This window comes from Meriones unguiculatus, chromosome 6 (assembly GCF_030254825.1).
Source record: "Meriones unguiculatus strain TT.TT164.6M chromosome 6, Bangor_MerUng_6.1, whole genome shotgun sequence".
NCBI lineage: Eukaryota > Metazoa > Chordata > Mammalia > Rodentia > Muridae > Meriones > Meriones unguiculatus.
In genome coordinates, this window is record NC_083354.1 from 23,013,616 (window position 1) to 23,035,660 (window position 22,045).

A 22,045-nucleotide genomic window follows, 5' to 3' on the forward strand; every position below is an offset into this window, starting at 1 on the left:
ATTAAGAAAAAAGAACTCAGGGAGCCTGATATATATGAAGGGTTTTCCACACCAAAGTCCCAAACATGCAGGATTCAAGATAGCTCCCACCACTTATTTGTCTCCAAATCAAAGCCATCAATGCACATAGTTTAAAGAGTCAAATGCAGATAGTTTTCCAAGGTTTGTCTGAAAACATCTCCTCACCACAGTCCTCACCTGGTGCTTCTAGAACTTAGCAGGCGGCTGGTTGGTTCCCACTCCCACCCTTGGCATTGTCTGTGCCTTACGGCGAGAAGAGTGTGCTTCGTTCGTTTATTAGTTTTGTTGTTTTTCTCTGTGCAGCCCTGGATATCCTGGAATTCTGCAGACCAGGCTGGCCTCCAACTCAACAATCTGCCTGTTTCTGCCTCCTGAGTGCTGGGATTAAAGGCATGCATCACCACACCTGGCTTTAGTCTTATTAGGCTGTAATGGAAGTTTTGGTTCCTTTAAAAACTCAGTTATGTTACATAAATATGCTTTTGTTTTAATCCGGAGCGTGAGATTTTAGTGGCTTTAGTTTGTCCGCAGCTGATAATGTGGGGGGTGGCCTTTGACAGCTGGTAACAGCTTGCCTTGCGTGGCATGGAGAGGGGCAAGGCCTAGGGCTCTAAGGATATAAATATGAGCGCCCAGAAAGACAAAAGGCTGGCATGGGTGTTGGCACGTGGCGTGGACTAGTTTGAAGAGACCAGACACAGATGGTGTGGCAGCTTGGAGCAGACAGACGGAGAGAAACGCTTCGAGGGCAGCGGCACGGAGGAGACAGCTGTCTGCATTTGCTGTTGATGGAGCTTGGTATGGCCCCAAAAGAACCCACTGACCCTAAACAGCCAGGAAAAGTAAATGGGTCTGAGGCCCCTCTCCCCACTAACCTCTCTCCTTCTTAGGGCTTCGAGGTTGGAAGGGAAAAACTTTAAGGAAGCCCAAATAAAACAGAGTTTAAAAACAAGCACTACATTAGGTTTTATTTATTTCATTATGATTATTACTTTTGGCTTTTCAAGACAAGGTTTTTCTCTGTAGCCCCTGGCTGTCCTGGAATTCTGTAGATCCGGATGACCTTGAACTCAGAGATTTGCCTGCCTCTGCCTCCCTAGTGCTGGGACTAAAGGCGTGTGCCACCACCACTCAGCATTGGGTTTTAGTAATACGGCTAAAATGGGTGGCAGGCATGTACTTCACTGGCCAGCCAGGTATCACGGAGCATCCCAGCTTGTCACTGGGCACAGGCTACCAGCTCCTCCAGGGCTTGTTCACGCTGATTGCCGTGGACCAGCAGCACCTCCTTGATCCGGTCTTGCTGGAAGCCCATGTCACTGAACTGCTGCCAGAGGCGCAGGAACTCGCCTGCCTGAAGAGGAGGCAGACAGGGAGCTCCATCACTTCAAGCTGCCTCGGTCCCGGGTATCCCCCTGCCTGGTGCCCATCCCAGAAGACTGTGGTCCCCTCCCCAGGGAAGCCTGACCCTGGGCAGTGCCTGTCATCTTCTCCTTCCTCTGGGGATGGGGGAAAGAAGGCCCCAGCCTTGCTGAGGTACCGTCATCTGGCTCAGTCTGGACTCCCTGTGATTGGCAGCTCCAGGAGGACACACAGCCCCAGCCAGGGGTGCTGCCTGTGAGCTGGCAATGCTGGTTTTACCCAGCTCAGCCTCTGCTGAAGACTGCCCTGCATCTTCCTCTCCACTTTGTACATCTCTCAGCGTTGTGAATTGCTGCCCCGTTACTGCAGTATGAGCTATCATGGGCACTTGTGACTCTCTGTAGGGCCTGAAGCTTCCTGAATGCTATGAGCGCAGCACCCCCCCCCCAAGTTCATGCATCTCCAGGCTGCTCCTGTAGGGAGTCTCAAATAGCAGCATCCAGTAGCATGTGTTGTGTTGACTGGGTTACCTACAGCAAAGCCCCGGCTCCACCAGCCTCCGTTCCCTCTCCACCTCTTCATTCTCTGTCTCCTACCCGTGGCTGCGCTCCACTTCTCTCTGTCAGTACTTTCTCCCAAGTGTGGGCAGGCCAGTTCTCTCCTGAGCAGTCTGCACGCTGCTCTAGGGCCATTGCACCCCTGCACCACATGTTCCCCCTCCCTGGTTCCCAAGCCATAGGCCCAGATGACCTGATGCTCGGAGAACTGGAACATTTCCATGGCCTCATCCACCAGAGCCTCATCGTAGCCCTGCCGCAGCAGCCTTTCACAGGCACTGAGGTAGCTGAGAAACTGGGGGAAGAGAGCAGAGGGAGAAAGCCAGTAAGAGGAGTGTCAGGGGCATGCTGCGAGTTACCCAAGGGTCTCACCAAGGCCATGCAGACTGAACAACCCATCACAGGTAACACGAGCCAACAGATTCGAACAGGCTTCTTTTGAGAACAAGTGACAACAGGTCCACAATGAGTGTCCCAAGTTGAGGGATAGAATCCAAGAAAAGTGCTGTTCAGATGTTCATAAAGCCTCAGTGTGGTGCAGGACAGGCTTTAAGCGAGTGAGCCGGCCCCACACAGCCACCCTGCACTGCCTCCGCCTCCCCAGCCTTCTCAGAGGAGCGCCCCTCCTCATCCCCAGACACACTTGTCACCTAGGATTTATTGGGTTCCCACCAGGCAACAGTCTGCCCCAGAACTGGGGTAGGAAAGTGGCAGGGGAACATCTCCTGGCACTGAAAAACCTATTCTCATCACCCCCTGATCACAGAGGATCAGTAGATCAAGGCAGCCTGGCTGCACAGTGAGCTTGAGGCCAGCCAGTAGCATAGTAAGACTTGACTCCAAAGCAAACAACAATAAAACCCCAAATAGGTGCCGCCTTAGGTAGCTAAGTAGGTAGAGCACTTGCCTAGCATGCATGAGGCTCAGTCCCCAGCATCGTATAACTGGGCATGACAGTGCACTGGAGAGGTGGAAGCAGGAGGATCAGAAGTTGAAGGTCAAGGCTGAGGAGCAGCTCAGTGGGTGAGAGTGAGGCCCTGAGTTCAAGTGCCCAACACCCACATACAAATGTGGACATTGCCACAGGCCAGCCTGAAACCTCAGCACTGTGGGAACAGAAGCAGAATGCCTGGGGCTTGTTGGCTGCCGGCCTAGCTCTAGGCTCAGTGCGAGAGCTTGTCTCAGAGTGACAGCAGGATATTTTCTCTGGACTCTCATGCACTCAGGAGTGTCTGCACCTACACACAGATGTGCGCGCACACACACACACACACACACACACACACACACACACGAGTTTAATATAAGTTAAAGATCACCCTCAGCTACAAAGTGAGTTTGAGGCCAGCCTAGTCACATGAAACCCTGTCTCCAAAACAAATGTGCTGCCTTTTACCATACTCTACCCTGCTTGAAGCCTCAGCTTCCTCCTTTACTTGAGGCCTCTGTTCAACGCCCCATCCAAGGCCAGCCTCATTCCCCTCCCAGGAGGCCTCTGTGCAGGTTCTGTCTTTACTGGGCTATCCTTGGGCCTCTCAGGCCCCGCCCACCCAGTACAGTGCACGCTGCTTCATTCTATATTTGCGTCCACTCACTTTTGGCACCAAGTGGGAGGTCAGTCGGTCACCACCGCACCCCCCAACACCCACAGGGAAGTCATGGGAGCACAGGAAACACATGCGGTGTTCAAGCAAATCAAGAACTACCTTCAAGGAACTCAGCGTACCGGAGGAGACAGACCAGACGTGGGAGACTATGCCAGGGCTGGGCGAATCAAAGCAGCATTTACCGGAACAGGTGTCAGACAGAGGCTCTAGGCCATGGGAACCTTGTGAGGATCCGGGAGAGAGCAGGTCAGGTTTCCGCTAACCTTCAGAGCAGGCAGGAGCACAGACTGTCTAGCCCTGTGGTTTGCAAACTCCTGGAGCTCTTGGTCTGCTTGTCCCAGCACAGGAAGCTTCAGCAACAAGCAGCTAAGAGCAGGCTGCCTGGAGCTGAAGGCCTATGGCTGCCGGAGCACAAAGCCCGGTGCTCCCGAGAGAGGAGCTGCCGTGACACCCACACTCTGCTCTGAGCACATTTTGAAAGCCCCAACCCCTTGCACAACTGAGGAAATGGAGGCCCTGGCAGAGCTGATGATTTGTCAGAGTCCCAGAACGAGGCTCTGTGTCACCTAAGCTCTCAGGGGCTCTTGGTCCCTCTGATCGGCTGCAGGAAAGGCAGGAGAAGATCTGAGCTGGCATGACAGTGGACAGAGACTCAGGAGAAACTGTCACCTCCAGAGAGAGAGGGAGGTGGACAGGGACAGGAGGATCCTGGCCAACCTGGTTGTCTCAAAAGAGCTTTGATTATTGTTACTGTGTGTGCACGGTGTGTGATGGAGGGGGAAACAGCACGTGCGTGCCATGTATGGACACCTTCTCAGAGGGCAACTTCTGAGTCAGTTCTCCTTCCACCTTTACTAGCCCAGGTCCTCGGGCTTTCTCTTCAGCTTCAACAAACCGCTGCCCCTCCAGGTGAATCTGCAAATCACAAGCTCACTAGTAAGCCAACTACCGGTATGCCTCGCCAAACTACTCATCAGGGCCGCCTGCAGGCCAGAAGAAGCCCTCAGGACCCAGAGCCACTGATGGGCCTGTGGGGACCAGGCCTGGGAATCTGCATTTGGAGATTCTACTGCTTGGTCAGCTCATGGGTCTATGGGACTATAGGAGCAATCAAGCTTGCCTCAGGCTCAGGGTAGATAAGGATGCCACCTTCAGACCCCAAGATAAATTCCCAGAAGTCACTGATTCCAAACATATGTTCCTCAGAGGGAGCCTGGTATGTCTAGTGCCCCCTAGCAGATCTGCACTTGGGCCTTGAACTAACTCGTGTGCCACTCATACCTGTCCTGTTGGCTGCAGTGAGCACATCAAGCCAGGGAAGGCAGAAAGGGAGGGATCGAAGGAGGGAGAAAGGAAGGAGCAAGTAATGTCCAAAGCTTTTCTTCCACATTTCTGTAGGTGTCCTGTCTCTATAACCCAGTGTCCTCTCTTGTGGATCGTCATTTTATCTAGGCCAAAAGGGACTCCCTTACAAAAATGTTCTGCAAGGGGGTAGTGATCTGAACCCAGAGGAGCTGAGGAAGTACTGACTACCATGGAGAAGATTTCCACCACCAAGAACCCTGATGCTTAGGAGATAGTGCAAAGCAGAGACGGCACATTGGGGAGGGGTGGGCACTGGCAGTGGCTTGCAGTGACACCTCCCGCCCCTGCTCATGGGCCTTCCATATTCCCCTTTTGTCTACTGGGTCTTTTATCAAAGCTTTGATCTATCTAGGCTTTGAGGTATCTCCAAGGGGCCCCCAATTTCCTTTTTAATCTTCAGTCCCACGAGCCTGCTTCTCACCCCGCCGGCAGACAGATGGTTAGGTGGCACCTCCCAAACACGTGTCGCCGGAGCGGCAGCCCCGGTCGCCCCCCTCAGTGGGAGGAGCTCCCACGGAACCCCTTTGTGGTAGGCTGACAGCGGATAGAATTTCTCTGTCCCCCTCCCACCCACCCAATCACGTAGAGTCTACCCTTTAAATCTGGACTGGTCTATGCCATTCTTTGACCAATAGAAGGAGACAAAATTTGAAGGCTGGGCCTAGGTGACCTTGAAGCTTTTTGCTCTTATACTCTTGGAACCAACTAGGTTAGTTTTCTGAAGAAACGTGGCCTAGCTGGGGAGCATCCAATCACTGGACTGAGGCAGCCCTCCTGGCTGAATCAGCATCTGTCATGCAGAAGAAAGACTGTCTAAAAATGTGCTAGTAGGGCCGGAGAGATGGCTCAGGGGTTAAGAGCACTGGCTGCCCAATTCCCAGCAACCACATGGTGGCTCACAACCATCTCTAGTGAAATCTGGTGCCCTCTTCTGGCAGCAGGCAGAACACTGTATAAATAATAAATAAATAAATCTTTTAAAAAAATGTGACAGCGTCTGAGGAAGACACCTGAGGCTGACCTATGGCCTTCACACATATTTGCATACACACTCACACCAGCACACAAGAGCAAGTATGCACATACACATAGCTCTCAGCAGAGACTGTCCTATTGGACAGTTCTAGACTGCCTAAAGCTTTGGCATCCGGTATTCAGGCCATGGGCTAGGATAGGGGTTTGAATATGGAGATCTCCAATGGCCACAGGGGTTCCTGTGGACGTCCTGTAGAGGAGATAGCAGTAGGCCTAGAAACTCAATCCTAACTTGGTAATTTGTGCCACGTTGAGGTTCTGCCTCTAAAGAGGTGGAAGCAAAGGCTGGGCCCTAGGTCAGTGGTAGAGAGCTTGCCCTGTGTTGTGCAAGGTCCTGGTTTGATCCCCAGAACTGCAAGAGAGGAAACGGAAGATGGGGTGGGGGGAGAGCAAGACCTTTTCAAGTTAAAGGTAAAGAGCCATTTGACCTTACCCGGTTCCAGTGTGCCTCAGCCCTGGCCCCACTCACCTGACCCAGACTCTGCCTTCCTGTCTTCTGCAGAGCCACAATGGCCCTTCCCAGGGGATAGCCCAAGGCGACCACTGGCCCGATGAGGTCTTGCTCCTCTTTGGTCAGGGCAGACAGCAGGTCAGTTGCTGGATCAGGGTGCACTCTACAGGAGATGAGGGGCTGGGGTGTCTCCCTAAGAGGTGGTAGGCAGGTGTACCGGCTGAGGGACTGAAATACAGACAGGATGTCGTCAGCAACCACAGGGGGCCACAGTCAGCTGGACATCTGTTCTGTCACGCGGGCCAGCGGCTCAGCCAGAGTTCCAGACCCCGCTGTTTAGATTTAATCTCTCCTCGGCCTTAGTCTGTATCGCCGCAGTGGGACTGCGTCCCATCTAACTGCGGACGCAAAGCTGTGCCCGGCGCCATATTCTGCCACCAGTCTGGCTCTACCTCAATCTTCCCCGGATCCAAGGCCTGGAAGACTTTGAACCTTACTCATTGGTGGGGGCGGGGCGGGAGAGTGGGTGTCCCTCAAGACAAAAAAGATATAAATACAAAACTGGGCACTCCTGGGCTGCCCGATGCCTGTTTCTCTGGCTGTAGGCTCGCTTCTGCGTTGGGGACTTTGCACGCACTCCTCCACCCTGGTCTTCCCAGCTGCGCCAGTCCTGCCTGTGCAAAGCTGATCCCACGGCCAAGCCTGGCCTCCCCCCCACAGCCTCTTGACCAAGTCTCTTTGTCCTGTGGGTGTCTGGTGGGAAGCAACTGAATCCTTGATTGCGCCACTAGCTTCTCGGCAGGGAACCCCCAGATCTGACTGTGTAACAGGTATTCACTGGGCTCCCCCTGTCGGTAGGGTCTACTGCTGGTGCCCAGGAAACAACAATGAATGTTAGCCGACCCCACCCCCGAAAGAACTAATGTTTCTCTGTAAGAGACAGATGGGGCGAGGAACTGTGGTTGTTAGTCACAGTGACATACCCCTCCCACATGGGAAATCGAGAGAGAGAGAGAGAGAGAGAGAGAGAGAGAGAGAGAGAGAGAGAGAGAGAGAGAGAGAGAGAGAGAGAGAGAGAGAGCGCCTCTGGGCAAAAGGAAGGACAGGACCACAGGGCCGGGCGGGACCGGCGAGTGCAGGGAGGAAAGAACCCAGGCCCCCTCAACCTGGAGGCTTGGACTTGGGGCTGTGGCCTGGGAGGAGGGCTCTTACAGCGACCATGGGCTTGTGGCTCCTTAGCGGAGGCATGGCGCCGGCGGTGGAGGGCCGTGGGGGCAGCTCGGGGACGTCGGGGGGCTGCGGCGCTGGGCCAGGGGCCGGCGCCAGGCTGGCGTGCAGGCTCGGCGTGTGGTGGTCACGGAAGCGGTGCAGCAGCGCTCGCGGACAGGCGGCCAGCTTGCTCTCCGAGAGCCGCCGCCCGGCACCAGCCAGCCCAGACCGCATGTGTCGGAGCACGTCCAGGGAGCAGCGGCGGTGGCTTGTGGGGGAGCCGAGCGGAGCGTTGCTGGAGTCCACCTCCTCCTCGCTGGCGCTGGCGGAGGAAGCACCTGCCTCGTGCCCCTTCTCACCAATTTCTTCTTCCTCCTCCTGGGGAGGTTCTTGGAGTCCAACCTCTGGGTCTCTGACTTCAGCAGGTGTAGGTCCCAGATGGTAGTTTGGATTGACCAGTAACAACCAGGCCGGAGGGGCTGATGCAACCCCCCCGTCACTGCCCTGGTGGGGGAAAGGTCCTCGGAGGGCTGCTTCCACCCAGAAGAGAGCCTTCCTTTCCAGGCTGAAGTCGTACTGCAGAGAGATATACCGTGTAAGCCAGCTGTGGCAAGCCACGGCCTGTGGGGCCACAGCCTTCGTGCTGGCTTGGGGCCCCCGTTCAGTCAAACTTTCCAGCTGGGGAAAGGTCCTGGCTCTAAGCTCTGGGTATCCTCACAGCCCACTCCCATCCAGCTCAACACTACACAAACTGGGCGTGGGTCTGGCTGTGCATACCTGTGAGCTCAGCCCTGAGAGGCAGAGGCAAGAAAATAGAAAGTTCAAGGTCCTTCTGGGCCGGGTAGTGCATTTAAGACAATCCTAGGCTACCAGAAAACCTGTCTCAAAATTAACATGTTCGTGGCAAAGCAGCTTTCATCTGGGCCCGGCACGGCTGGCCACAAGGCTGTCAGCCTGAGAAGCAGGTCCGGCACATAAGCCTCCTCAGCCAGCGGTATTACCTGTCCCCACTTCCTGGGCCCAGGGATGTAACAATCCAGTCTGCATTGAGCGCTGCTTGGTGGAGTCAGCTGACCTTCCTGTTTCCAGATTAGAGACAAGGCTCAGACGCACCGTCTCAGGGGGCTGAGCTGTGTTTGCCTCTCTGACTGCAGAGCTTCCTCCACTGCACGTCAGGCCACTCAAGAGCAGGACAGGGCCAGGTGTGTTGATCCCCGTGTCACAGTCCCTACCTGCTGCAGGGCGTGGCTGGCATTCCCTGCCCTCCATCTAGGGGTGGAACTTTTCTCCCAGGGGCCTTCACTATATAGTCCAGATATCTTGGTTCTGCTGCCTCTTTTCTCCTTCTTGCCCTTTCTCCCTTTCCTGCTCTCTCTCCTTCTCTTCTCCCCCCAAAGTGTATTCTCTCTTCCCCTCCCTTCCCTTTCTGCTCCTAACAAACCTGCATTTATATAATGTAGCTTCATCTTGCCATTAGCTTATTCCATTTTATTTAATCCATCACCTAGCACCCAGGAGACAGAGGCAGGCAGATCTCTCTGAGTTCTAGGCCAGCCTGAGTTCTGTGCCAGCAAGGCTACATCACAGTGAAAACCCTCACTATGAAAAACAAGAAAAAGGGGTGGGGTGGGGCTGGAGAGATGGCTCACCAGTTAAGAGCACATACTGCTCTTCCAGAGGATCTGGGTTCAATTCCCAGCACCCACATGGCAGCTCACAACTGTCTATAATTCCAGTTTCATAGGATCTGACACTCTCACACAGACATATATGTGCATGAAATAAAAAAAAATAATAAATGAATTTACAAGAAAAAGAAAGCAGACTACAAATTTGCATTCCCACCAGCAATGAAGGAGGGTTCCCCCTTCTCCACATCCTCACCAGCATGTGCTGTCACTTGAGTTTTTGATCTTAGCCATTCTGACAGGTGTAAGATGAAATCTCAGAGTCATTGTGATTTGCTTTTTTCTGATGACTAATGGTGTTGAGCATTTCTTTAAGTGCTTCTCAGCCATTTGAGATTCCTCTGCTGAGAATCTCTGTTTAGCTCTGTACCTCCCTTTTTAATTGGATTGTTTGGTTTACATTTAATTTCTTGAGTTCTTTATATATTTTGGATATTAGCCCTATGTCAGGTGTCAGGTTGGTGGAGATCTTTTCCCAGTCTGTAGGCTGCTGTTTTGTTCTGTTGACAGTGCACAGGAAAACCGTACAATTCACAGACCTAAAGAAGCTAAGTAACAAGGAGGGCCGAAGGGAGATTCATGAATCTCACTGAGAAGGGAAATAGAATAGACAAAGGAAGTTCTTGAAGAGAGGGAACTGGATAGGGGAGGGAGTGCTGAGAGAAATAAGGGTGGGGATCTAGTGTAGGAAGGGGGGACAGAAGAACAGAGAACTTGCAGAGAGAAGAGAAACCATGGCCGGGGGCATCTCTGAGACAGGCTGGAGACCCATGAGAGGGCAGGCTCCTGGGAGGATATGGGGTAGCTCTAGTAGAGACCCCTGCTAGTGGGGCACATGGAGACTGAAGAGGCCACCCTCTAACCAGACAGGACTCCTAGTAGAGGGAGGGGAACACCAACCCACCCACAAAATTTACCCTGCCAACAGGGCTGAAGATAGAACAGAGATTGAGGGAATGCCTGCCACACTATGGGAGAGAGCCAACCTCTGACACTATTAATGACACTCTGTTATGGAAGCCTAGTATAGCTGTCCTCTGAGAGGCTCCACCCAGCAATGGATGGAAACAGATGCTGAAACTCACAGCCAAACACTGGGTGGAGCACAGGGAGCCCTGTGGAAGAGTGGGAGGAAAGATAGAAGGACCCGGAGGGAATAGGAGCTCCACAAGAAGACCAACATAGCCAACTAACCTGGGCCCAGTGGAGCTGGCGGAGACTGAAACACCAACCAAGGACCATATATGGACTGGACCTAGGCTCCTTTCATATATATAACCAATGGACAGCTTAGTCTTTATTTGGATGTCCTAGTAAGGGGATCAGGGGTTGTGACTGACAAGGACTCTCTTACATGCTTTTTGATCACTTCCCCCTGGCAGGGCTGCCTTGCTAGGCCACAGGTAGAGGATGCATTCTGTCCTTCATAATATGCTGAGATGGGTCGGTGTAGGGAGGGCTCCCCTTTTCTTAGGAGTAGGGAAGGGGAAATATAGGGAAGAAGGAAGGAGGGTGGGAGTGGGAGCAGAGGAGGGAGGGGGCTATGACTGAGATGTAAAGTGAATAAATAAATAAGTAGATATTAGATTGTTAGTAATAATAAAAAAAAGTAGATTAGATCCCACATAATAATCTAACTTGAGAAGTGACAAATGAGGAAAAATCCTTACCTTTAAAGTTATGAAAAAAAAAAAAAACACACACAACTTTGCTAAAAATATAAACATTTTGGCTCATTGGCCAAATGCTTGCATGGAGCGTACAAGGCCCTGGGTTCTCTCCCCAACACAGCATAAAGAAATGGATGGAAAAGGCAGTTTCAGTGTTCTTCCGTGGATAACTGATGAAAATCTGGGGAAAGGAGTGTCTGGTGGCGGGAAGCAGGGGGGAGAGGTGGGTGGGCAGAAAGACACGCACACTCTGGACTCACTCTCCCCTCTTGCCGACAACACTCTGCCTTGTGGCCAGGCACCTAACTCAGCTGTTCCAGTGCGACTGCATGCCCAAGGCTACAGACCGCGCTTTGTTCCTCTGTAGCTCTGGGGCCCAGGGCTCTCCCGGCCAGAGTAGGCACATAGAAATGTGCAGAATTAACAGCTAGAGAGAGACTGGAACAAGGAGAGGCATGGAGGAAAGACAGAGGAAAGACAACCTCATCCAGAGCCACAGCTGGAGAGGAGACTAAAAGATTAAGAGATGGCCAGTAAGGCCCAGAGTGATGAAAAGATACAAAGATCCAATAAAATATCAACACTTTTGATTACAAAACTCCATAAGATCCTAAACCACCTATCTCCATCAGTAATACTTTATGAGTAACGAAGAAGCATCTCAAGCAATAGGAAAGTAGTGAGCAGTGAGTAAGTGTGTCAGCGAGGGGGACAACCTAGCTCTCATGTGTTAGGTCCGACTCTTGGCTTGCAAGAGATGATCTGGAACCTGCCGCTCACTGAATGCAATGAAAGCATCAAAGATTCAAGTAGGTGATATGAAAGAACTGGGAGAAAACCGGAGCGAGCCTTTCTAGTCTCATTTAGAGATGCCCATTCTGTCAAATCCAGAATCCCAAAAAGGTAATTCTCTTCCTCCACCACCATCCCCTCTTACAACTCTTACACACACACACACACACACACACACGCATGGATACACTGTGCATATAGGAACATGTATGAGAAAACAATCAACAGTCCAACAGGAACAAAACAAGCAATTCTGTGGTGAACCCACAGAAAGAACTTACAAATGACAATCTATGAACCCCATTTGGCAACTGAGAAAGGCAAAGTAAGACTTCCCTGAGATACTATTTGCCTGTCCCTTGGCCAATCAGGTTTGAAGGCTGCTTTTGAACCTGAGACACTGGGGGGATAAAGGATAAATCGGTGTGAGCCAATGGAGGGTAGTCGATGTAAATCCTGACGGACATCTGCATATAGGCCCCACTCCCCCATGAAAACTAGCAACAATCTAAATGTCCGGCAAGAGGGGACTAAGTCAATGAAGGTTCCTACAAATAATACAAAATAGAGTGAAAAACAAAACCAAAGCTCTCTGTAGACTGGTAAGAGCTTATAATACATTGAAGTGAAAGCAAGAAGATTTTTTTTTTTTGTGTGTGTGTATGCACACATAAGAACTTCTGGTGACCAAGCTCCTCTCCTCGACAGCACGGGCCTGTGTCAGAGAAAGAGCAGCTGCAGTGCAGGCTGCAGAGTCAGGGCTGTGCAGAGGGCAGGATCCTGGCCTTGGTGTCCTGTGCTCTCAACGCCACTGCAGCTGCAGCTGCTCCACTTGAGCCTCCCCACGTCTCTCCTTCCTAGACTGCCCTCTGCCCTCTGCCCCCGAGTTCCTGACCACTTCCCCTCTCCCTCCTATGGCTTTTTCCTTTTTCTTTTTTGATATTATGTTTTCCCTGAGAGCCTTACTTGCCTCTTACCCTATCTCTCATATGTTAGGTCTGACTCTTGGCTTATAAGAGATGATCTGGGACCTGGGACTAGCTGTTAGTCTCGCCTTGAGCAATTACAGAATAAATCTTCGTTGTCTGGAGCTCAGGTTTCTCATGTGCAAAATGAGTAAGAGCTGAATGAGATCCTTTTTGTTGTTGGTTTCTTTTTGATGTGCCTATGCAGCCCAGGCTCTTCCTGCCTCAGCCTCTCAACTGCTTGGATTAGACAGCATGTGCTACCATACATGGGGGGCCCAGACCAGCTTCAAAGTTCCTGGCGACTTTAATCTTTACGTTCATACAGATCTGTGTCAACCCTATGATACATCAATGCTATAGGACAGGCAACTCTTCCACCTGAGCTACAGCTACAGCCCCATGTTTTAGTATAAATGCAACATATCTCTCCCCTAAATCTTTTTTCAAGATAGGGTTTCTCTGTATAGCTTTGGCTGTGCTGGAACTCACAGAGATCCACCTGCCTCTGCCTCCCAGGCGCTGGTATTAAAGGCACACACCACCACCGCCTTTCTCTCCTCTAAATCTTTAAGTAAACTTGATTCACAGAGTTAAAGCATTTCTATCCTGAGCTTACCTGTGGCACCACCACAGAGCAGGAGGGAGAGGCACAAGGCCCTTTCAGGTCTCCAGCCCATGGGCTGGGTCTGTGGGCTATTATCTCCTCCTAATGTAGTCACAGAGCTACCTGACTTGGACCCCCTCACCCGTTTTTGAGACTGGGTTTCTCTGCACAGCTCCGGCCATCCTGGAACTAGCCCTGGAAACCAGGCTCCACACGCCTCTGCCTCCTGAGTGCTGGGACTAAAGGAGTGCACTCAGCCCGCTGCTTGGACTTATAACAGAGGATTCTGGAGATGGAGTCTCATCACCAGGAGGGATTCTAACAGCTGATGGGAAGAGGTGATGGACATGAGCAGGCTGGCAGTGACAAGCAGTTCACACGGGCAGGCCCTCAGCTGACGTAGGAAAAAAGCAACCTCATCACCCAGACATTGAGGCTTCTCCATAGAACTTATTGGTTTGTTTTCAACTTCCTTAGACTATTGAAAGCAAAGCAAGCTTCCTTTTATCATCATGAGACAGACCCTAAGGGCTCAGCCTCAGATCCAAGGACAAAGCTAGACAGTGAGAGAGAGATTCACTTACCATGGAGCCCAGCAGAAGTTCTCTACAGTCCCGGACACTGAGTTCGGGCGCAGGCTGGGGCTCTGTATCCATCACAAAACCCTTGGGCACCTTGAAGGGGACACCATCGAGAGCATGCATTCCGCCAAAGAAGGGAGGTGCCGTCTCAGACGGGCTGAGCACGTAGCCTGATGGCAGGGAGAAGGTATAGTCCTCAGAACCGGCCTCAGACACACCCTCCTGTGTGGCGGCCCCCACAACTGGAAGGAAGAAACAGATTGGCCAGTGCTGTACAGGGGGAAGTGAGTAAAACCCAGAGTATCCACACTGACTATTTTATGTCTAAGTCTCGTGTTATCAGGCATGCCCAAGCCATGCCCATAACCTGCATAAACCGCAAGACAGCAATGAACAGGACCCAATACGAAACTATAAACCTACTTAAAACACTGTAAGGGATTTTTTCTATTATTTTTCTGATTTGGTAATTCAGACCTGTGGCATTCTCCTGCAAGGTGTCCTCTGACATCACACGCATGCGATGGTGTACATGCATGTGCATGGTGCACACACACACACACACACACACACACACGCACGTGCACACACACTAAATAAATGTAATACATTTTCCTAAAGAATAAGGATGAAGATCAACAAAATAAAATAGAGAAATTATGTGACTGTGCCTCTCTACAGTCAGGATCCCCTGGAGCTGGAGTTACAAGTGGTTTCCCTGGCATGGCTGCTAGAAATTGCTCTGGTCCTCTTCAAAGCAAGAAGTGTTCTTTAACCACTGGGCCACCTCTCCAGCTGAGTTGATTATTATTGTTATTATTATTATTTCTGGAGCTGAGGTCCAAATCCAGAGTTCAGTGTTTTCGAGGCAAGCACCTCTGAGCCACATTCCCAACTCTACTTCTCTATTATTTTAAGAAACATGAGGCTGGGGACATAGTCCAGTGTGGAGCATTTGCCTGCTTTGCATGAGGCTCTGGACTTTGATTCCCCAGAGCAACAAAAGAAATGCCCAAACAAAACCAAACCCAGACCCAGCAAAAAACCTTAACTCAAACAAACAAACAAACAAAAAAACAAACAAACCTAATTTTAACCTTAACTTAGGGCCAAAAGGCAACTTTCTCAATAGCAGAGAATATCCCTAACCACCGTTCCACCCGATTTAGCCTAAAGTCCAGAGAGATATCCTCAGGGCTGGCAGTGAAACCAGGGTGCCATACCACCTGCCACCATCTATTCTGGTTGGCATGGCGCCAGGACAGCCTGTATAAGAAGGGAAGGAAACTAATACAGATTGGAAAGAAAGAAAGCAACCGTTATTTGTAGATGACACAGTTATGTGAGCCAAATCCAAAAGAATCTATGAACAGAACCTAGAACCAGTAACAATTTAGAAAGGACATTGGCTGCACAGTCAACACACAAAGTAAATTGTATCCTTATGTGTAAACAATAAACCATGTAAAAACATTTTTAAAAATTTAATTAAAGAGTGACTTTTTAAAAAATAGACCACTGTTGTTTATTGATATTATAGCCACCACCAAGGACTTCATTTAACACAGTATGGGTAAGGCCTCTACACAGAAAAACAAAAGCTATTAGACAAGTGGAGGAACACACCCTGCTCAAAGATGATAAACTTCAATATATAATTCTCTGAAAAATGGCTTGCAGATCCCAAGGATTAAAAGTTTACCACATTTGTTTTTAACGTAAATTGGCATGCTACTTCTAAAACTAAATGGGATACAAAGAACCAAGAAAAAAAAAAAGCCAGGGCAATTTCTTTTAACTTGTATGCATGAATGCAGGTGATGTGTGAGCAGGCTCTCTGGGAGGTAACGGTGGTGGGCTGTTGGGTAGTTGTGAGCTGCTAAACAGTTAGGTTTGGGCTCTGTGAGGATAAGAAGTGCTCTTAAGCACTGAGCTGTCTCTCCAGCCCCAGGCCAATCTTAAAGAAACAAATTGGAGAAGGGAGAGAGACAGGCAGACAGACAAGACAGCGCTGGGAGGCAGGGGAAGGAGAATTTCCAAGTCCAAGGCCAGTCTGGTCTACATAGGGAGGCCCAAGCCAGTCGGGCTATTTAGTGAGGCCCTTCCTCAAGAACTAAAGCAAATGCTAAAACCCCCATAACAACCAACTAATAAACAGGAAAAAAGTGTGGGAGAGACACAAAGTTCTTCAAAGGGACCAGAGGAATGAAAATAGTCCAGAGACAGAGCACACAATACAGACCTTGATTAGGGACAAATTTTGCTCTGCAGAACAGTAAAGACTTTTCAAGAAGTGTCCTAGATCAATCCAATATCCATCTTGGGGGGAAAAGAAACAATCTTGGTAGAGCGCAGTGGTAGCACACTAGTTTATACACATGAACCTCAGAACTACCAAAAACTGACCTCAACTCCACAGCACACACTAAGTCCCATCCCACAGCGCTAGATGTGAGTGGCAGAAACGAAACAGCAAAGCTTAGGGAGTCTATGCCATCATGCTGGAATAACAAACTTTAAAAAAGATATATTTACTTACTTATATGAGAGCTCTATCTGCATGGACACCTGCAGGACAGAAGAGGGCATCAGATCCCAGCCACCATGCGGTGCTGGGAATCAAACCCAGGACCTCTGGAAGAGCAGCCAGTGCTCTTAACTGCTTAGCCATCTCTCCAGCCCACAGACTTTTTTTTTTTTTTTTTTTTTGAGTGTGTTACTTACCTATGTGTGGCTAATGATGCAGAGCCAGTCTTGACATAGATCTGTAATCCCAGCTACTCAGAAGACTGAGGCAGGAGGATCACAAGTTCAATGCCTGCCTGGGCTATAGAGTGAGTTTAAGTGTAGCCTGAGAAATTTAGTGACCTTCTTAACATAAGGGTAAGAAGAGGGCTGGGGACACAGAGCTCAGGGCTCAGTGGCAGAGTGCTTGGTTAATCTCCAGTATTACAGTATTATACACAAAGGAAAAGACTGGATTGAAGAAAATATTGTGAAACTGAATTCAAGTTAGAAATCCTAGTCATCAGAGTTTAAAGACAACCAGAATGGGAGAGATTTGCAACGTATCTCCTGACAAAGGACTCATGTTCAACACATAAAATGAACAAACAATAACAAGAAGAAGTTTTATTTTCATTAGAGGGATATCCAAATGGCCTCTTTAGTCATTGGGTATATAAAATAAAACAGTGACTAACACACACCCAATCATCAATGGCTCAAATTAAAAAGCCAGGCATAACATGCTGTTGAAGATGTGAACATTTGTAACTCTCATGCGCTATTGGTAAAGTCAGTCAGAGCAAGGCACAGTGGCACACACCTATACTCCCAGCACTCAGGGAGGCAGGGGCAGGTAGATCTCTGTGAGTTCGAGGCCAGCCTGGTCTACAGAGTCCAGGACAGCCAAGGCTACACAGGGAAACCCTGTCTAAAAACAAAAACAAACAAACAAGGAAAGAAAAAGAAAGTCAATCAGTACTGGTCTATAGTATCTACCAAGGCTAAAATTCTGGAATTAAATCTTCATATCACTTATCTTTGGTAGCACTGTATAGTATCTGCGCTTGATTTAGTAACACAAGTTTACTACCTATACACAATACCTATATATAGCGCAAACTAAACTCCAGACCATGGTCTGGCAGTTTGCAAACAATAGGAGCTTAGACCGGAGTATGCCTCTGGCTCCACACAATCCGTCACCTCTGACAGGATGACACAGAGCCCTGCTGCTTGGGGTCACTGTGCGGTCATCCTGTTCCCAACAGGACAGGCTCATGGGGAGGTAGGGTGGGTGATCTGGGAGCAGACAGGTCAAGTGATGGCAGGTGGCCAAAGCCCTTTAATGCCCTCATCTCCTCCCCCATCTGTCTACTCTCATCAGTGTCTTCCTGCCTTTAGGGCTCATCTCTTCCTGCCAGAACCCACGTTCCTGCATATCCCTGGGTGGCTCTTTATGGCCCTCTATGGGCAAGATCAGGCAGGTCTTGGGGTAACCCCCAAATTTGTGTTACTGGATCATTTTTACTGGACACAAGTGAGGTCTAGGGATGTTACAGGAGGCTCAGGAATGTTCAGCAGATTTTACCATCCTCCGATTTATCTTCCAGTCTTAGCTGCCCATGAATATTGAATTAGAGAGAAGGAAGAGCCCAGCTTCTCTTGAGGCTCAACTGTAAAATCTTGTCCACTTAAGATAGACACAGCAATGCCTATCCTCATCTTCCACTTGAAATCTGCACCCCTAGTAACTGTTTTCTGCCCAGCCGTGAGCTGGCTTCTAGTTTGAAGATTCTGAGGATCTCTTTCTGAAGAACAGCCAGGGCCAGAGTAGAAGTCAGAGCAAGTTGGAACACTTTAAAATGCACGAGGGGGTGCCTCTGCAAGGGGTAATCTAGTCCTTGGAGGGCTTGGGCAAACTTGAGGAAACAGTGGGGCTTGACTTGGGCATCAAAAGGTAGGAAAATAGATTTTGAGCAGAAAAGGGATCAAAGAGCAGGTGCCCAGAGAAGGAACAGCTTGAGGCAGAAAGCAGATGCAGACCCTGCAGGGTGGGGGGAGGGGTCACGGTGGATAAATGGTGTGTGCAGTCTGCAGCAAGACTCAAGGGGAAGACTGGAGGTGGCAGAAAAGCCCCAGTGGCCTGGATGGGCAGGGGTACGTAAGGAAAGCAAGGCTGTGCATGCTTCAATGCCCCAACAAACTACAATCCAACGTTTCTCCATTCCCACTGGGCAGCACCTGAGTATGGGGCTGGAGCCTGGAGTGGGTGTGAGGCAGTGACTGACCTAGGTGGGGGCCTGGAAATGAATGGCACTCCCCACTGTCCTCTGACTTCATCCTTAGAGCTTCAGGTATCTGCCAACAACCCCGTGTCTCTTCTGAGAGCAAACTCATAAAACCTGCCCACAGGAACCTCCAAGTTCAGAGTGCCTCTAACTCAACACCCACAAAGCAAACTTCACCTTCTTCCCTCAAACCTTCCTCCCCATAGTCTTTGTCTCATGGTATGATGACCTGAGCCAGGGTGCTGACTCACTCATTTTCTTTTACTGCCTCCCATGTTAAATCTTCCACCAAGTTTCTTCAGAATCCGCCTTTGTTACCATGTCCATGCCTAACAACCTGGTGGTACCTCACTAGGACAACTCACCTCTGTTTATCTTCTCATGTGCTGTTATTGTATTTTTGTTCCACACACAGAAGTAAGAACGATCACTTCAAACTGGAAAATTAAGCCACCATCCTCTTTCTATAGTTCTCAGGTGCTTTCCAAATAAAAATTCCACTTGTGGAGGCTTGTAACAGCTAGACCTAATTCCAGCCAGGCTGGCCTTCATTTGCAGGGGTCCCTGGAGCCCCACAGCACCCCTGCACACCCACTCCTGATATCACCTGTGTTTTTGTTGCTTCTCAACAACCATTTAAAAGCTTTTATTTTCCCCACAGTGGAAACATCACCTGCTCACAGCAGCTTTCTCCAAAAGCAGCTTTCAGTAACCTTAATCATTTTTGAGGCACTTTCACATCCTCCAGACTGTCCTTGAATTTCTAAACCACCTGGGAAGGCCTTCAATTTCTGAGCCTCCTGCCTTCACTCCCTAAGTGTGGGAATCTGGTTTTATTTTGTGCTGGGGACTGAAGCCAGGGCCTCATGAAGGCTAGGCAAGCATTCTGCCAACTGACCCCTGCCCTTTTCCTCTGACCCATAGCATACTCGGTAAAGCAGGACATGCATGCAGACGTAGTGACTTACTCTTACTACATGACCCTGTTTATATTATCTCACTAAATGTTGTGTGTCTGAAGACAATTCCTACTTCATGACCTCACAGAACCTTTCAAGTACTCAAAACATTTTTTGATTGTTGTTTTAATGGCCATCTTCCTTTTAATCCGTGTTCTCTGTGGGGTTACGGGGTATTTCTTGGCACCCACAGGCACTCTGTATGAACTGTCTGGGCATGAAATAAACGGCTGAAAGTACTTGCTCTTGTACACCATCACAGCAACAGGGAAGAGCTCTGACAGCAGGGCTGTGGGATCAGCTAGTCAGGATGGAGCAAGAAGTCTAGACACTGAAAGCCTTCGTCAAGTTTTTACTTCTCCCAATACCAGGAAGGCAGGAATCCTGTCCACTCCTTTTCTGTCCTTGGCACCTACATTACAGTAGGTGGAAAACGGAAAATAAGCCATCTCCCAGAGGCCAGCGCTCAAATCCTGGTTTGCCGGTCCTTGCATGAGTTACTAGAGTCGACAGCTTCTGCTCATGTGCAGTTATACAAGTCTGATGCCACCTCCCTCAAACACCTCAAATTTTGCTTCAGCGATTATGAGAAAACAAGCTGATTCCAAAGTCGAATGGATCTGCTTTGGAAACAAAATCTTCAGCAGCAGCTAGGCGCGGTCCATCAGGATCGCCTGTGTGGACAGTCACGTGGTCCAAGGCTAACTCTAACCCACAAGGTAAAGCCAGTGATGTAGCAGCTGGAGGAAGTGTTTTCAAATGTGTCATTTAAGAGCAAATTGGAAATAAGACATAACTTGTACTTACCTTGTGATTCCTAGGGCTTCTCTGTGGACAGAAGACGTGAACTGTACAACAGATGGTGTAATCCCAGCTAAGCTTTTAAAAGTCACATGGCCACAGAAACATGAAGGGGCTTAGAGTGATTAAGCTGGTTGGCTTGTTGCAGCCAATTCTTAGACAGCACACACTTGGGTACTCCAGCTAAATCTTAGCGTTTAACACACGATTCTTTCTCTAATGGCCTGTTACTCTTCTCTGTGTTTATCCAGTTCCTTCTGTTAGTTTCTCACAAGACCTGGATTTGGGTGTGTGTTGGGGGGGGTTGTTTGTTTTCCCATATAATATGATTAATCTAGGGCTGGAGCAATGGCTTAGTGGTTAGAGCACCGGCTGCTCTTCCGAGTACTCCGGTTCGATCCCCAGCACCCGTATAGTGGCTCAGAACCATCTGTAACTCCAATCCCAGGGGACTGGACTCTACTCTGGCCTGTGGGCAGCAGGCATGTGTGCAGTGCAAAGGCATACATACAGGTAAAACACCCATATCCAAAAAATAATTTTAAAAATTAACAATGTGATAAATCAACAATTAGTTAACTTTCTGATTAATTGTTGAATTGTATTTCTCCATTTTCTTCCACTGATGTTTATTAAATGGAGGATTTAGGTAAAAGTGAAAAACAAAACAAAAAACAAACTGTTAAAGGGCTGAAGGCTTGACAGAATTATAGATCAAATTCTGTTGACTGAAAAGACTAATGGAAGACCAAGGGTTGGGGTGTAGTCAGGGGTACAGCACTTACCTGCGTCTTTCTAAGCCTGGAAAGAAACAATGGCTACCGTCACTATAACTTACAGGCTGGCAATACACGAGGAAACTTAGAAAACAGAAAAGGAACCAAATAATGTTCACATTATAAAGCCTTGCTGGCACCAAACATAGAGTGGGAACAGCTTTTCTCCACCCAGGATTCAACGCCTCCTTTTTTGGGTCAGTTGCTGAATCTCCCTAGCCCCTGCCCAACAGTGCTAAGGCCAACACCACAACTACACAATCCCATCTTTCATCTCTGCTCTTCCTACAGCTCAATTCAGGGCAAGAAGAGTTCAAACAAAAAGATGCAGTTAGGTGAAGCTAATAATATCAGCCCTTAAGAAAAAATAACTCCTGTTCCCTAGCTGTACAAACTGATCAATGCATATTAAACTACAAAAGAGGGCAAAGGTTAGCATGGTACACTGGAAGGCTCCCAATTCCACCTCATTTCCGAAGTTGATGGTGACCTTTCTTGCCATTCTAAGTCATATTCTGCAGACAAACTTTTATGTTTAAGATCATTTCTCCATGGTGGCGCATGCCTTTAATCACAGCACTCTAGGAGGCAGAAGCAGGCAGATCTCTGTGAGTTTGAGGCCAGCCTGGACTACAGGTTGAGTCCAGGATAGCCAAGGCTACGCAGAGAAATGCTGTCTCGAAACAACAGCAACAACAACAAAACAAAACAAAAAACCAAACAAACCATCAAACAAACAAAAAAGCAAGATTAATTTCCCTGTAGCAAACACCTGTGTATTAAATTTAAACTTTGGAGTGAAA

The 22,045-nt window shown here is 49.3% G+C and overlaps 1 protein-coding gene across 4 annotated transcripts; it reads right to left on the reverse strand.

The window, feature by feature from the left end:
* Positions 1-962: 962 nt before the first annotated feature.
* Ubap1l (ubiquitin associated protein 1 like) lies at positions 963-21,984 on the reverse strand. 4 transcript variants are annotated; one of them, XM_060384881.1, is made up of 6 exons: positions 16,450-21,984; positions 13,914-14,152; positions 7,611-8,183; positions 6,417-6,626; positions 2,134-2,235; positions 963-1,375 (listed from the first exon to the last, which is right to left on the reverse strand). In XM_060384881.1, exons 2-6 carry the CDS (start codon positions 14,031-14,033, stop codon positions 1,241-1,243), a joined length of 1,140 nt encoding a protein of 379 aa, XP_060240864.1. In that variant the 5' UTR covers positions 14,034-14,152; positions 16,450-21,984; the 3' UTR covers positions 963-1,240. The 4 variants fall into 4 exon arrangements, 2 of the variants coding, with proteins under 2 accessions (XP_060240864.1, XP_060240863.1); XR_009592248.1 differs by adding an exon at positions 3,667-3,768 and having other exon boundaries at positions 1,352-1,375; positions 13,914-21,984; XR_009592247.1 differs by adding an exon at positions 3,647-3,768 and having other exon boundaries at positions 1,354-1,375; positions 13,914-21,984.
* Positions 21,985-22,045: the final 61 nt, after the last annotated feature.

Bases quoted from the DNA above. Each gene is read 5' to 3' on its own strand.
- Ubap1l (XM_060384881.1), bottom strand. From the start codon at position 14,033: ATGCATGCTCTCGATGGTGTCCCCTTCAAGGTGCCCAAGGGTTTTGTG. The intron at 6,627-7,610 runs GTAAGAGCCCTC...TCTGTATTTCAG, and splicing joins GCCACAAGCCCATGGTCGCT to TCCCTCAGCCGGTACACCTG. The intron at 2,236-6,416 runs GTGAGTGGGGCC...CTCTTCCCCCAG, and splicing joins GAAGGCAGAGTCTGGGTCAG to TTTCTCAGCTACCTCAGTGC.